At 43.7% G+C, this 15,804-nt stretch overlaps 1 protein-coding gene across 1 annotated transcript in view; it reads right to left on the minus strand.

Annotated features, from left to right (window-relative positions):
- Positions 1-9,045: 9,045 nt before the first annotated feature.
- The window catches only part of mpp2b (MAGUK p55 scaffold protein 2b), a gene marked incomplete at both ends in the record, with an annotated part of 35,215 nt that continues 28,456 nt past the window's right edge, over positions 9,046-15,804 (minus strand). The window contains 6 exons of the mRNA XM_084486007.1: positions 9,046-9,222; positions 9,876-10,004; positions 12,235-12,437; positions 13,067-13,228; positions 13,381-13,449; positions 15,387-15,489. Coding sequence (XP_084342133.1) covers positions 9,046-9,222; positions 9,876-10,004; positions 12,235-12,437; positions 13,067-13,228; positions 13,381-13,449; positions 15,387-15,489 — 843 coding nt within the window. The remainder of the gene's footprint in view (positions 9,223-9,875; positions 10,005-12,234; positions 12,438-13,066; positions 13,229-13,380; positions 13,450-15,386; positions 15,490-15,804) is intronic.

A 15,804-nucleotide genomic window follows, 5' to 3' on the forward strand; every position in this document is an offset into this window, starting at 1 on the left:
CTGTTTAGTAAATTGATGTGTCATTATTTCTGTTAAATAAAATGGATGAAGTTAAATGTGAGTAATATTTTTATATTGTCTTATCCATGGTACATGTAAAACAATGTGAGCCATACATATCATGCATATCATACATACATGACACTGATGTCAAAATTCATCTATATATTTTGTTACTTTTAGTTGTGTACTTTCAACCATTTCTATAACAACAAATCTTGTCACTTATCAATCATTAATTGACCTATTTTCCGCCTTTAAGTTGACAATTAGGTCAAATTGTTGCAATAGATAAGGGTTGAAGTGGTGTCTCAAAGTTCAAGGTTTCAAACACTTGTAAACACTTGGACTTCTCAATGAGTCCTACAAGCTCATTGAGACATTATTGATTCAAATGATCAACGGTGCTGATGCCTTGACGTACACCAGTGACACGGGCTGATATAAAATAAAAGATTAAAATAATAAGAAAGAGGGTTGAGGGGTATTAGGATTAGGTTATGGAGACAATGGAGGATCAAAGATTAGTATTGTGTTAAACCGAAGTTGGACATAAAAAATCCTGTCTCTTCCCTGCCACAAAGATGTGCTTATCGTCACATGCTTCTGCCTTTTGTCCCTTCCTTTGTAGGTGTAAAGCCCTGATGTGGAAGCCACCATGTCTATATATTATACTAGCATAGAGTGAGTATCAGCCTCTTCAACTACCCCTACTAGCATCAGTCTCTTCCCATTTAAACTCCACAGTGACTGCACTACCTGGGTTCTGGGTTTGAATCCCACCTGTAGGCATCCTTGTAGCAAATTCCCTTACCCCTTTTACTTCCTGATCTTTAATGAAATGTCACTGAATTCACCGTCAATTGCTTTGGGCAAAGTGTTGCATAAATAGTAATGAAAATAATATCACAGTAAAGTGATATCTGTGATTCTGGAGGATAAACAAAATAAAAATGTTCATCTCATTTCAGGATCCCCTTTATATTCCTTGGATTGGCTCTATGCATGGTCTGCTGTTTGAAGAAAAAACCCAAGCCCGAGGAAGAGGAAGAGACCCTGGAACAGGGCCAATGTCCCTCCATGTTCATCACCCCCCTGTCCGAGGAGGGGAGTGTGGAGGCCGGCTGTGGAGGCAGGGTCTCTGAGCTTCATGGTCTACCTGCCTATACTCTGCAGGACCACAACCCACCGCCGTCGTATTGGGTACAGCGACATGTTTATGACACACACCACACAACACACTATACTTGTATATTCTTTCCCTCATGAATATATATATATATATATATATATATGTGTGTGTGTGTATATATTGTTTATCACATACACAACACACTACACTTGTATATTCTTTCCCTCATGAATACAGTATAGATTTAACTATTATTCGCCAAAGGCGAAGTGAATAACTTTTTAGTATATGCTACACTTGAACACTCCAAAAATAAACAAGATAAAATAAACAAGACAAGATAACACGCCAGGATTTATTTGTTTTTATTAGCGGTTTATTTGTTTTTATTAGCGTGACCAGACGACCGTCACGCAATAGCCCGAGTTTGAGATCTCAATCATGGGATATTGCCCAATATCCTGAGATAGCGAACCAATCAAGTTTCGCCATCTTAGGAGGTTCACGTGTAGCATAATAAATGTGTATATATTGTTGATCACATACACAACTAAACATACACTTGTATTCTTGCCCTCATGAATATATAAATGTGTATCTATTGTTTATAACACACACAACACACTATACTTGTATATTCTTCCCCTCATGAATATATAAATGTAGTGTGTTGTTTATCACACACACAACACACTACATTTATATATTCATGAGGGGAAGATTATACGATTCTCTCCATTTCAGAGATATGTTCACTTTTGACCAAATATGACCAATAAATGGTTATTTCAAAATAGATGCTACATGTACTCTGCTACTTTTGCTTTCTTTCAGGAAGACTCCTATTTCTCCTCAGAAGCACCACTTCCATACACATCATTCACACCGCAAACGCAGATTGGACAGAACAACGATGACATCATCAACACGCGCCACACACCCTATGTGCCAAATGCATAGGTTGGATTTTAAAGTTAAACTATGTTTATTCAATATTATGTAAATACCGTATTTCTAAGTTTTTGTGTATTTTTAAAGAAATGTTGAGTCCAATTATATGATATACAAAATAAGCCAGGTTTTTTTGTGCGGTCCTGAAAATAAACAGTGTATAAAGGTGCGTTCATGGTCAAAACGAGACGGTTTGCCAGTGATGACGCTCACGCTTACGAGTGTTCGGTGGCGGTTCTACATTGAATTACACCCCGAGACCTTTCATGTTCACGCGTCACTAGTAAACCATACGTCACCAACTGGGCAACTCTGTTAACAAAATCTGGCCCCAGTTGCCGAACGGAAGTAGAATCATCAGAGCGTCATGCGGTGTCGTTCACGAGAACTTTCCGACGTCGCAAAAATGTTTTCCCCATAATTCCCAGCGATGTGAACGCACCATAAGTGCAGTCTTTTTGGTCCAAATTAACTAAATAAACACAAACACTGAAATTATAATTATGAAAGTTTATGTAACTCATGTATTGTATTTAAACACTTGCAACGAGACAATACTAACAACAGCCCAGCAAACATTTTCTCGACCCTGCGTCGAAGCGTACAAGTCCAGTCGACGTCGAGTCACGACGTGACTTCATTTCGACATGAAAACATAATCATTAGAGGAATGGTGATTTCAAGGAAGACTTATTTTAGAGTGGTGTAACCGAATAAACACTCCCAGCAAACATTTATGCATTCAACAAGTCTAAAATACGCCGGGTCACAACGTGACTTTATTTCGACCATTTGCCGACATGAAAACATACATGCCGCTACGGAAATGGTGATTTCAAGAAAAGCTTGTTTGACAGTAGCCTGGTGCTACCAGACCATCGTACTTCATTTCATTTGTACAGAAGGTCTGGAACTGCTGTAATTGGCAAACGTTCACTCACTTGGAGGCGGGTGTCTGTTGAAGTTTAAAACTATTGGATCTGCCCAGTGCCACTCTGGATCTGCCATAACCAATCGCAATAGCGTTTGGTCGTGACGTATGTCATACGCCGGGAAGATGTCTGTCAACGATAGCTGCAGGTTTTGTTCATCTAATTTTAGAGTTCAAGGAACAATTACAAATTCTACATTAATATTCTATAGTAAGGACAGAGATAATGTTTGCAGTCAACTGTCGAGGCTGGGTCTTGTCATTGACAATACGTCGCTACTTCGACGTCATCGTTCTCAGCCACTTCCTCTGTTCGCTGATTGGTCATACAGAAATTTGTTCGGGCAAAATCCCACTAACAAGCCCCAGCCCCAGACTGACTACCCAGCAAACATTTTCTCGACCTGCGTCGAAGCGAACAAGTCCAGTCGACGTCGAGTCACGACGTGACTTCTTTTTGAATTTTTTTTTTATTATTATATTTTTAATTTATAAAAAAAAAAAGTATAATTTTTTTAATATAAATTTTTTTTATATATAATTTTTTTATATAATTTTTTTTTCATAATTTTTTTATATAATTTTTTTTATGTAATTTTTTTTTGATATAAATTTTTTTCATATTTTTTAAATATCTTTTTAAAATCTGTTTTTATATATATTTAGATATATTTTTATAATTATTATTTTTTTATTATTTAATAATAGGTAAGACCGCACGGGGATGGATAATGAGCGTTTAAGATGAAATTACAATGAAATTACAATGCGAAATATGGCAGACACCTTCAGATATATGAGAGACCCCCTCAGTTTTTAGACTTTGTTGCCTTTTTGGGAGCTTGGTTCCCTCTGGCTCCCACGTAATTCGATTTATACATTTCAGAGCTGCCAACTTGCACGGTGCACCGTGTGACACACGTTTTTGCCTGCTTACACACGCCACACATCCAATTTCTCACGGCCAAAAAAACAAAAAACACGCGCCCCCCCCCCCCCGTCAATCCCGATCGTCGGTCCGTCCGTCCCCCCCGTCATCAATTACGATTCCCCCCCCCCACAGTCAACATTTAAGCCCAGTTCAGACCAAAGATTCGCGACGCAACTGCTTGCAACTCGCAACTCCTTGCGGCGAGACGGGCTGAGACGTTCTAAAAACGGGGCAGTTCACACTGCTGCACCGGGCGGCGACGGCAGGTGGTCTCCCTAGCAACTGTGAACGCTCTGGCACAGCTGAGAGCCGCATCAGCATCACTTCCATCCTGCTAAAAAGTAACCTAACTTAGGTTTGCGATTAGTTTTATTTTGGTTGAGAGTAGGCTAGAGTTGCTGTGTTTCGCCATTCTCCACTACTTCTGCATTGTAGTAATTCGCTGGAGCTTAGTTTGTTTAGATCCCGCTAGTTGGATACATTGCATTCTTTCGTAGTGGCGACTTCTCGACTGCAAGGGAAGCTCGGCTTCCCCTAAAATTCCCCGAAAATTATGGTCAGATATATACTGTTGTGTTAACATTTCATTGATTAAAAATGCGTTAGAACACGTCCATCTCGAAGACGAGTTCGTTCAGAATCAGCTGCTTATCGCAGGTCGACTGACTCGATTTCCTTCTCATACACTTACGTGTTTAATTTGCGTGTGTTTAGACAGATGGGCGTGCACACACACGCGCACCAAGCATCACCCGCATTCATTCATTATTTTAAACACTCACTCGCGGTAAAACTATGTTTTCTCACGATCAAATACTCATCAATCCTAAAAGTAATGGGCTTGTACACGATGTACACTTTGTCAAGAACATTATGTGTTTGCTGTACGGTGTTTGCAGATGCATTGATTTAAAAGTAGGCCTACAATTTACCGCTGTATCAGCTGTTCTTTCCCAAATCATTTAACCAATCATTTACCCTAAAACTAGATTTTGTTTTGGAAGCCTGGAATATACTTTCTCGAATGTATTATTGTTATTATTATTATTATTATTATTATTATTATTATTATTATTATTATTTTAACGCATGGCATAGCTTACTATACTTCATTCATGTTCATTCATGCAGCCCTATGGAAAAAAAATGTTTCCACAATCCACACGCTATTTCTATGCAGTTTCACACGTATGCATAATCTTTGACATCATAATATTTAACATGCAAGTGTAGTGGTGCCTGGTTGCTGCGGGGGAAAATCAGCTTTGCGCCGGGTGCAAACTAGCAACGACACATGCGTCGGTGTAGAAAGTTAATTGCGCCGGGCGCAAGATAGGGCCCTTCTTCTGTTTGGCGCACATGGCTAATTTGCATACGCGCACAGGACTGTCGGAATGGGAACATGTCGAACTGGCAGCATTACGGGGGCGCGATTACGGGCTGGCGGAGTTACATTTAAAAAACGCGTTCAAGTAAAAATAAATAAGAAAAGCGGAATCAATTTGTGGCGCTCGTTGTTCAATCTGTGGCGCAGCGCCACACATTGGCCTATGTGTGGGAAACACTGCACGGCCATCACACATGTGCTCATTCGGAGCATTGTAAATCATTTATTGTTTCATTGTTGTAGCCAGTTCATTTATGTAATAAAAGAACCGTCAACAATGCGATCGGGATTTTTGACGGGGGGGGGAGCGATCAGGATTGTTATTGTACCGTAACTCTCACGGTGAACCCGTGAGAGTTACGGTGAACCCAGCTCTGCTTCAACTTTAAAAAAAAAAAAAAATCGTTCATACTCCGCGTAGGCCTACCACTAGAGAACGCTCGCGTACCACCGTTTGAGAACCACTGGCTTAGAGGATTCTGTAATATTAGGCTCAGAAAATTAAGTGAAATAAGGATTTATGAACTTAATGCCTAACTACAGTCTCAAAACTTCACTTAAGTTCATGTCATTCTTTAATGAGATATTACATTACTTAGACATTTGTAGCGTACTTAAAAGTAAAATTTGAAGGAAAATACTTACGTGGGATTTATATATATATGTCTACATATATACATACATACATATACACACACACAATTAAAAAACAATATATACACAAATTAGATGATAAAAATATTCTTTAATTTCTCATAGTAATAGTAATGTGTCAGACAAGTTCAACTATGTCCCAACCTTTGCAGGTTGGGATTATGATCAGTTACATTCTACTACACTAACACTAAAATAACATTTAGTATTATTCAGTCATTTTAACCAAAGGGACTTTCATTTTTTTGGTATGCCATGTCACTAAGGAGCAGCTAGGGGTTAGGCATCTTGCTCAAGGATGTCGATTGGGGGATCCACCTCCTCACACTCCTCACCTATTTGGGATTATGTGCCTGGCCGTGACCCTCCTCTGCTTCCATGTGCCTACGACGTCACCGCGGGAACGCAGCGTGACAGGCCTGCCTCCCTGCAGTCTAGGAGACAGGCGGAGATGGAGAGAGATGACATCATACCTGATCATCTCTCTCCTCCTCCGCCACGTTACACTGCTCCCGACCCCCTGCCGTCGCGTCAATCGTCGTGCCGGCAGTAGAGGTCATGGTTATCATCGTGTCCTCTGTTGCTTTTTTATTTTTTGTAGTGTTCATAGCCTCAATTAAATCTCGAAATTCAAAGGTTGTATTAGGGTGTTCTCTTAGCAGACTGCTGCTATGGCCGACCATTGCTATGGACACTATTTTTTAGCGGATGCAAGAAATAATTTAGAATGTATTTACACGATAATGACGGATATATAATTACTTACATATATATATATATATATATATGTTTTTTTGTTTTTTTTTCTCTTAAGCCCCTTTTCCACTGACAGTACCAGCTCAACTCGCCATGACTTGGTTTGGTTCCAGGCACGTCGTGTTTCCATCTAGAAAGTACCTCAAAGTGGGCGGGTCGTCATAGCACGCGTGCGTGAAACTGCGACACATACGTGACCACGCGACACATAAACAGACAGGGTTACGCACAGGAGCGTCTCCACCTCTGTCACGGTCCACGGCGTGTTCTTGTGCGCTGATCCTGCCATGTTCAATAATCAATCACTGTTGTTGACTGAACGCTGATGCTAGTATTTAAAGATGCCGGGTGTCAAGCTCGGACGACGCGCTCATCATTATTTGTCCAGTGGCGTCACTCTGGCCAATCAGTGGCCAGCAGCCTGTTTACGTCACACAAAAGTATCAGTTCAGCTTTCTTGGAACCTCGACGGAGGTGAGACTAAAAAAGTACCAGGTACCAGGTACCACATTTTGGCGATCGAAACGCAAAAAAAGGCGGGCCGAGTCGAGGCGAGTTGAGCTGGTACTGTGGGCGGAAAAGGGCCTTTAATATCTTTAATATCTCGCTGTCTGAACATAGGTAGGACTTGCGTGTGTGTGAAATGTCTTTACTGGGCAGTTTGACCCCTATCCCAGTACCCTGCCCCATGCCCCCATAGTGTGTAGCTGTCGCTGATATGAATAGACGCAGGCAAAGCAGGGCTCCAAACATTTTGTTTTTTTTAATACACTTCTTGAACATCAAAAGTACAGTGCTGTGGAGCGCCTGCACCAGTACCAGAATCCTCTCAGAGCACCGGATATCTTCTCTGTGTTGTTTTTTTACATTACAATATTTACATGTTTGAGAAAAAAATAAACATCCGAATACAGAGGTTTGTCTTGGGATTTGTTTTTTTTAAGGATAACATACAATCCAAAAAGTATAATTTTCGAGTGTGTGTGAAATGTTGATGTGTGATAGTATCCTTGGCTTCTGAGATGAGTTAAGGCCAAAGTAAGAATGAATTTCAAGCAACAATTGCAGTAGTCTACCACTACCACTTTGAAAATGAATCTCTTTGTTTTTAGACCTTTGTTTTCAGACCTTTCGCTGTGTTCGAACTATTGGAATAACATCTCTTACCATCAGTTTGAATAAAATATTGTAGGTAGGCCTATGTTTGGTAACTTTGTTCCTGATGCCATAGTCAATAAATATTTTTGGTATTATCGAGCTACAAACAATAGCTTACAACAATATTTATTATATGTTGATGTTTAAATATAATGCTCTGGGATTGTCTGGATGTTCTCACTGTAATGTTCATGAATCAGCCCATTCAGACTTATCATAAAAGTACATATGCAGTATAGGGCAGAAATTATTAATGTATAACAAAATATACGCCTTTTTGTGATAAACTATGCAAGACAAGACAATATACATAAAGGCGATTTCACAATTCAGTGAGGTTGCTATATTGTGTAAGTGCACATATATTTGTGTATGTGTCTATCTGTGTGTGTATTGCATTTGTATGTGTTTGGTTACTGATAATCTATTGCTATTCATCTTCCTAACACAATTGACTTCATCCAGAAGGAAAAGCATGTTTTTGAATATACAATCATGTGATCAAACAGTAAAATATACATAATTTATATAAATATGACACCTTACTTTTCTTTGAGTGGTGTGTCCTTAACTACCATTATAATGTAAACTACAAGATCTTTTCAAAATGTTTAAAAAGGCCAAATAAGTTCCACTTCCTTCTTTTCAGGAAAGCACTGTGTCACCTAGCCAATTGAGTGAATCTTCTAACCCAACGTAGTGTTTGTAGTGTCACAATTTACACACGCACTCATACCACACACACTATTGCACAATATCGGAAAGCCAACTCTAGAGCCTGTTCTGTTCTTACAAAAAACGTACTTATTCAAAATGAATCAAGAACAAAAACGAACGTAACGTCATGGTAAACAAAGGGATCTAGGTACAAAAAAAATTACATAAGGCTGGTCCTTCGCACTTAAAATGTGATGCTTCCTTCTTTCCAAACGGTCCGCGCGACAGAGCTAGCTAACACTGTGTTTTCCCGCTCTTTTCAAATCCCCATTTTAGGCGGCCATTTTCTACTGTATCCCAAGACCAGCACCACCTCCTCCTTTAACCCATAACCTTCGACCTCTGACCTTGGTTCTCTTCACGGTCGGGTCATGGCTCCTCTTCGGGGTGGGGGGGGGGGGGGGGGTCAGGGTGGGGGGTCACCTCTTCTAGAAGACCCAGCTCACCGGCACCCACTGCTGCTCAGAGGACAGCCTCTCCAGCGCTAGCCGCAGGTTCCGGAAGGCTGACTCCAGGCCGTCATTGACGATGCAGAGGTCAAAGTAATGTCCGTACGCCCGCTGGATACGTTCACTCTCGTCCACCGTCCTTTTCAGCTCAGAGTCCTGCGGCGAGCGAGAGACAGTGATGGAGAGAGAGAGAGAGAGAGAGAGAGAGAGAGAGAGAGAGCGAGAGAGAGAGAGAGCGATAGAGAGAGAGAGACAGTGATGGAGAGACAGAGAGAAAGGGAAAAAGAGAGAGAGAGAGAGAGAGAGCGATAGAGAGAGAGACAGCGATGGAGAGACAGAGAGAAAGAGAGAGAGAGAGAGAGATGGAAACACAGAGACAGGAGTTAGCAGCCGTTAGACTCAGAAGGTGAGTTCATTACGTGAGGATGAATACAATCAGTGGGCGATTAGCCGCAGAGGTGGAGGGCAACAGAGCTGAGATTAAAGACAAGTGCCTCGCTATTAAGCCAGAGGCCCATGGCTTCTTGGCTTGTGGATTCCTCTGTATCAAGACAGAATGAATACATATAATATACCAGGAACCCATTATTATTCAAAAAGGATTGACCTTAAATGTATTTTTGATCTATAGGCACAAAATGAAAATGTAATACATCAGCTTGTACAGATTGGCAGCAAACGCAAAAAAAACGTATGGGCTCTGTTCCAATAGGATGAAAAGAGAGCGCAGTCGACCGGATTTCCTTGCTTCTCTATTCAGCACTGACACAATATATCCCGCTTAACGTCAACGGCTCCCGTGACCTCACCGTCATCTGCTTGGTGACCACCCCCGACTCGATGGCTGTCCGGTTCATGGCCTTGAGCACCTCGTAGTCGGGGGCCTCGATGAAAACCACGTAGGGCAGGAACTCGGCCGTCCTCAGGATCTTCAGGGCCTGTGAGGAACAATCACAGACAACAACAACAGTTCATGCGCTCGCGTTGAGTCTTAACCGGCCGGGCCGAGTTCTCTTCAAGCAAAGAAGGTGTTTTTGGCATTCACAAGGCAGCATCAGTATGCACCGGGACAGTTTGACTCTAATTGAGCGTGTTACTAATGATTTGCTCCATCACACTCCTTGAGATGGTCCTGGAGGGGAACTGGGGGGAATGTGCTCAGACTACTGAGGCCAACGGTCGAACCAGCCCCACATAGTAAGTGTGGATCTGGTGTGTGATGAAATATGGAAGAGGGAGAGAGGGAGGAAGGGAGGATGGAGGGAGGAAGGATGAGAGGAAGGAGAGAGGGAGGGAGAGTGAAAGAGATAGAGGAAAGAAGGGAGGAAGAGAGAGAAAGAGGAAGGAAGAGAGGAAGAAAGAGGAAGGGAGGATGGAAGGAGGACGGATGGAAGGAAGGAGAGAGCAAGGGAGGGAGAGATTGATAGAGGAAGGGAGGGAGGGAGAGCAAGAAAGAGGAAGGAAGGATGGAAGGAGGAAGGATGAAAGGAAGGAGAGAGCAAGGGAGGGAGAGATTGATAGAGGATGGAAGGGAGGGAGTGCAAGAAAGAGGAAGGAAGGATGGAGGGGGAAAGGAAGGCTGGAAGAAATTAGAAGGATGGAGAGAGATAGAGGAAGGAAAGGAAGGAGAGCATGAAAGAGGAAGTGGGGAAGGAAGGGAGGGAGTGAGGGAGGAAGGAATATATCAAGTAATAAAGGAAATGAGGTGGGATTATTAGTCCAGGCAAAGTAGCGTTTTATGACAGACTAATTGTAAAATATTTTTTTGCAACCTAGATCATTTCTATAAGTTGTCCAGAACAACATACTAAAAGTCCTAAGAAATCCTAGTTGAGGAAATATGTTAAATTCTCATCAATCCGAGATGTGTGCCAATAAGGCCAGACAACAATACACCCCAATGGGGGTATTTTTTTTCTTTACTCCTATCAAAATTAAACTTTACACAATGAAAGTACCCATGAAAATGTAAAAATGTTGTATTACAAGTTTCTTTGAAAATGAATTTTAATATGCAAAGGAGCTATACACTAATCGAATATGCCTAAAATACACCCAGAAGTAACTTTTTTTATATTGCAAGTTTCTGTTGAAATGAATTTGAATATGCATATGAGCTCCACACTTGAATATGTCATAATTTGCATAGGCAGAAACACCATTCATATGTATGACAAATACATCGGCCCAATCTTCATCCAATCATCCTACTGCCAATGGGTGATGGCAATGAAATACTTGCTTACTACAAAAAGAGAAGCAGTTTTGCAGTGTCTGGCAAAATTATTTTAAAGAGCTGGAATGTCTGGAAAGTGTGTCTATCTGGTTTTTTATCCGTCTTCTGTGTGAGAGTGAATCATTTAGTTGGTAAGAATGACTCCTGCCTGTAATCTCGTAATATTACCAACAATACCAATAATTTGTAAAAGCCCAAAATGTAATCTCACCACGTTACTAATGACTAAGATGGCTATTCAGACTTTCTTCTGATGTTATCTGTGGGGGAATGTCATTAGGTAAGGCTTGTTCGCAAATAAAAAAAAAAAAATTAGAAGGCAACTGGAGGCAAGATTGTGCAATAAATTCTTAAGGTCAATATAAGTCTTTTTGTGGCAAGTGACACAGGTAAGTGTGGCAAGTGACTTCAAATTTATTGTGTTTATGCATATAACTTACTGAATGGACATGCATGTGTTTGTTATTTGGCCCCTGTTTTTTCTACTTGTGACTTTATGGCTTCTTGGCCATAAGTCAATAAGGCCTAGTGTTGAGCTCATTTGCATATTTAAAATGTATTTTACCAAGAAACTTGTAAAACAAAAATGTTACTTTTCATGTATACTTTCACTGTGTGAGGTTTGATTGTGATAGGAGTAAAGGAAAAAATAAGCCCATTAGGGTGTATTTTGGGCATATTCGATTGTTTTATTTTGATTTTTATAGGAGTAAAGGAAAAAAAATAGCCCCATTGGGGTGTACTGTTGTCTGGCCTTACTGGCACACATCTTGGATTGATGAGAATTAAACACATTTTCTCAACTAGGATTTCTTAGGACTATTAGTATGTTGTTCTGGACACCTCACAGAAATGATCTACACTGAAAAAGAATAAGATGGAACCAAAAGGAAGACAACACAATCCTCCGACAGGCAAGCATCCCAACTCACCTGCGGGTTGACGTCCAGAATGCAGATCTTCCCCGTGTCCACCACCTCGTGGATGGAGTTGATCTTGGTGCCGTAGACGTTGCCGTCGTACTCGCCGTGCTCCAGGAAGCGCCCGCCCTTGATGTCGCAGTCCATCTCCGCGCGAGACATGAAGGAGTACATCTGTCCGTCCTTCTCGTCCACCTTGGGTTTCCTGGAGGTGACTGGGACGCGCGGGGAGTGGACGTCAGACGTTTTGTACATTGAGGTGGAAACCGGCGGAGGATAAGATGAAAACGACCGTTTGTGCAACAATGAAAGGAAGATTGAAAACGACAAAGCCAAAGGTTGCATCCATCTCCCACTTTCTATCTCTATGTCGCTCTTGTTCTTTTGTTGAGGAGACTATAGAGTGCGGAGGACAATCATGACTACAATCACCTAGCCTTTAGACCGTGTCATGCCCACAACCTTTCAAAGATCAGTAAACCTGGTGTTATCCGGCGTCCCCAATTGCACCGCTAATCTGGATGAGCCGGTGGTGTAGTCTAGCACACGATCAGAGCATATGCAGATTCTGACGACGGTGTCTGAGAGGTTGGCAAAGGCCTCCTTGACTCTCAATCGGGCATAAATGAGACGACGATATTGGGCATAAAGCAACTGTCACCTACTGGGGTAAGCAGATGGGTCATGCAAAGGTTTGTCCAGTTAAAGCCAAAGTCATGGCCGTCCCATGACCAAAGGTGAGTTGCGCCGGTTTGTGGCATGGCAGGCTACTACAAAAGCTCTCGCTCTTGTCTGCTGATGGTGGTGTGATGACGCCGGTGAAGATGAAGATGACAGGACTTACAGGGGGTGGTCGTGGCGTAGCGCTGGGGGTCCCACACCAACAACTTGTTCTTCAGACTGCGCCGTCCCACACCCTGCGCACCAATCAGAACCAGGGTCTTCCTCTTGAAGGGTGGAACTTTGGCCACCTCTTCGTAGATCCTCAACTCGTGGCGGTCAAATTCTAGAAGGTCATGTGACAGTTTCCGGCCAATGGTTAATCAGTAGAATACATCCAAGAAATACATTGAAGTTCATTTATTAATAAATATATAAATGAAAAACAAACACAATAGAGATTATAAATGGAGTACATCAAAAATCGAAAATCCATACCTGCATTTTTGGTCGTCAAGTACATCATCTTCTTTTTCTTCTTGCCGCCCATTCCGGCACACAGGGGACCTGTGAAAGAACGGCACACAAAACCATAGCACCATGCTAGCAATGCTACACCTCTCAGCTGTGATGTGGGTAAAATGTAACCAGTAACCAGTAGCGATTCAAGCTGCAGTAGCTACACTCTACCACCAGATGGCAGTGCACACCAATAAAGGCCAGTTACATTGTTGGCCAGAAACCGGGCTCTATAGAGCGCATCTATCCATCCATCTGGTGAAAATGGTGGAATAGAGGCATTCTGGAGAGGTTTTGTGGATTTTCAGAGAAGGACGAAGACCGTAGAGTCACGTGTGGTTTATTAAGGAATCAGTATTGCTGTGATGAGGGATAGGTCGACGTTTGCCAACGTGCCTACTGCCATTCCACACTAATGACATCATTTCAAGGCATGCATAGATACCAACACCCGGATTGAGCCAGTGAGGTGCAATAAGTTTGAATAAATCAATATTTCCAACTGTATGGAAATAGAACAAGAAGCGGCCTTTTCAGCACCGCTTGAAGATGGCATGCGCATTCTCCTCAGCTCCTCAAGCTGACGTTTGCACAGCTCAATGTTTGATTTAAATTCATTAATATAATTACATCATGCAAATACACACAGCACCCACACACACCGAAAACGTCTGAAGTGTGATGGGTTGAAGCAATAGATCTCTCGTCTTTTCGTCTGTCTCCCCACCCACAGAGGGAGAGATGGAAACGTTAGAACGAACTAGCACTGCCCTGTACGTTAATCCTCCTAATCTATTCCCGCGCAGATGCCGCTGCCCTGAAGTACCGCTGGTTCAAACCCCCCCCCGGCCACACACTCAAGTGCCGGCAGACAGCTGTGTCCTTTAGGAAGGATGTAAGGGAGGGAGGGGGTGGCTTCCAGCTCCCCTCCCACCCTCCTACCCTTCACCCCCCCCCTCCAGCTGAAGGGCAGCAGGTGTGTGGCTGAGACCCAACACCTGGTACACAACTTACTCCCCCCCCTCCCCACACCCCAAAGCGCCTTCGTCTGTGGGCGGCAATCTGAGTTCATTCTCCCCCCTCTCACCCCACTTCATCGATCTGTGAAGATTAAACGCTACTCTCCCCCCCACGGAGAGACCCCATACGCCGGCAGACGGTTCTACCTGTGAGCTAAAGCCCCCCCCCCCACCTCTCTCTCTCTCTCTCTCTCTCTCTCTCTCTCTCTCTCTCTCTCTCTCTCTCTCTCTCTCTCTCTCTCTCTCTCTCTCTCTCTCTCTCTCTCTCTCTCTCTCTCTCTCTCTCTCTCTCTCTCTCTCTCTGTGTGACTCTGTGTTCGTCGGCGGCGGCGGCGGCGGTGGCGCCCGCGTGACGGTGGAGGCCGGGTTGGCGTGGGCGGGGGCAGCAGATGTCTGTTTGGCGAGGCTGTTTTATACGGGCTGAGTCACCGGTGAGCTGCCCGCTCACTGCTCCATTACATCACCGCCGGACTGTTCCTCAGCGAGGCCCGCCGCGCTGGTGTGTGCTTTGTGTGTGTGTGGGGCGATCGCAGCACTGCGACAGTGTGTGAGCCGACGCGACAGCACAAAAAAAGATCACAACACCGGCACGCAACGGCGCATCCCGAAACAATAACGAAAGACGCGGTTAGGGGATGTGTGCGTGTGTGTGTGTGTGTGTGTGTATGTTTGTGTGTGTGTATGTGTATGCGTGCATGCACGTGTATGTATGTGTGTGTGTGTGTGTGTGTGTGTGTGTGTGTGTGTGTGCGCTTATGCGTATGTGCATGCGTATGTGTGTGCGTGCGCGCGTGTGTGTGCGTGCGAGTTTTGGCCGATGAGTGTGCGGTGCGCATAAAGAAGACAGCTGGTGGCAAGTCAAGCGTGCTCCTCTGCCGGTGGGGGGGGGGGGGGGGGGGGGGGGGGTCGGCGGTCGGCCCGGGCTGCTGGCAGGCGCCGCCGCTGGCCCGGGTGCTGCGGCTGTACCTGCGGTGACCAGCTCCAGGTCCTTCTTCACGAAGGCTTTCCGCTTCTCCTCCAGCAGCTGGCTGGGGATCAGGCCCGCGCTGCCGCCCTCCAGGTGGCACGCCTGCAGGGGGGGGGGGGGGGGGGAAACTGTCATTGTTGGTCCAAAGGAGATCAGTAACCCACGCACGCGTACGTGAACGAATCCCCCCCCCCCCCCCCCCCGCGTTATGTGGTTATAGACAGAGACGGCACAGACGGACAGGCAGACGTGTACGCGGGCGTGCACACACACACACACACACACACACACATAGACATAGACACATACACACAAACACACATACACTGGAGCTTAGACAAGAGATGCATGTGGCACGTACATGCATGGATGTATACTCACACACACACACACACACACACACAAACGCAAATTAAG

Source organism: Micromesistius poutassou (genome assembly GCF_964030765.1).
Source record: "Micromesistius poutassou genome assembly, chromosome: 21".
NCBI lineage: Eukaryota > Metazoa > Chordata > Actinopteri > Gadiformes > Gadidae > Micromesistius > Micromesistius poutassou.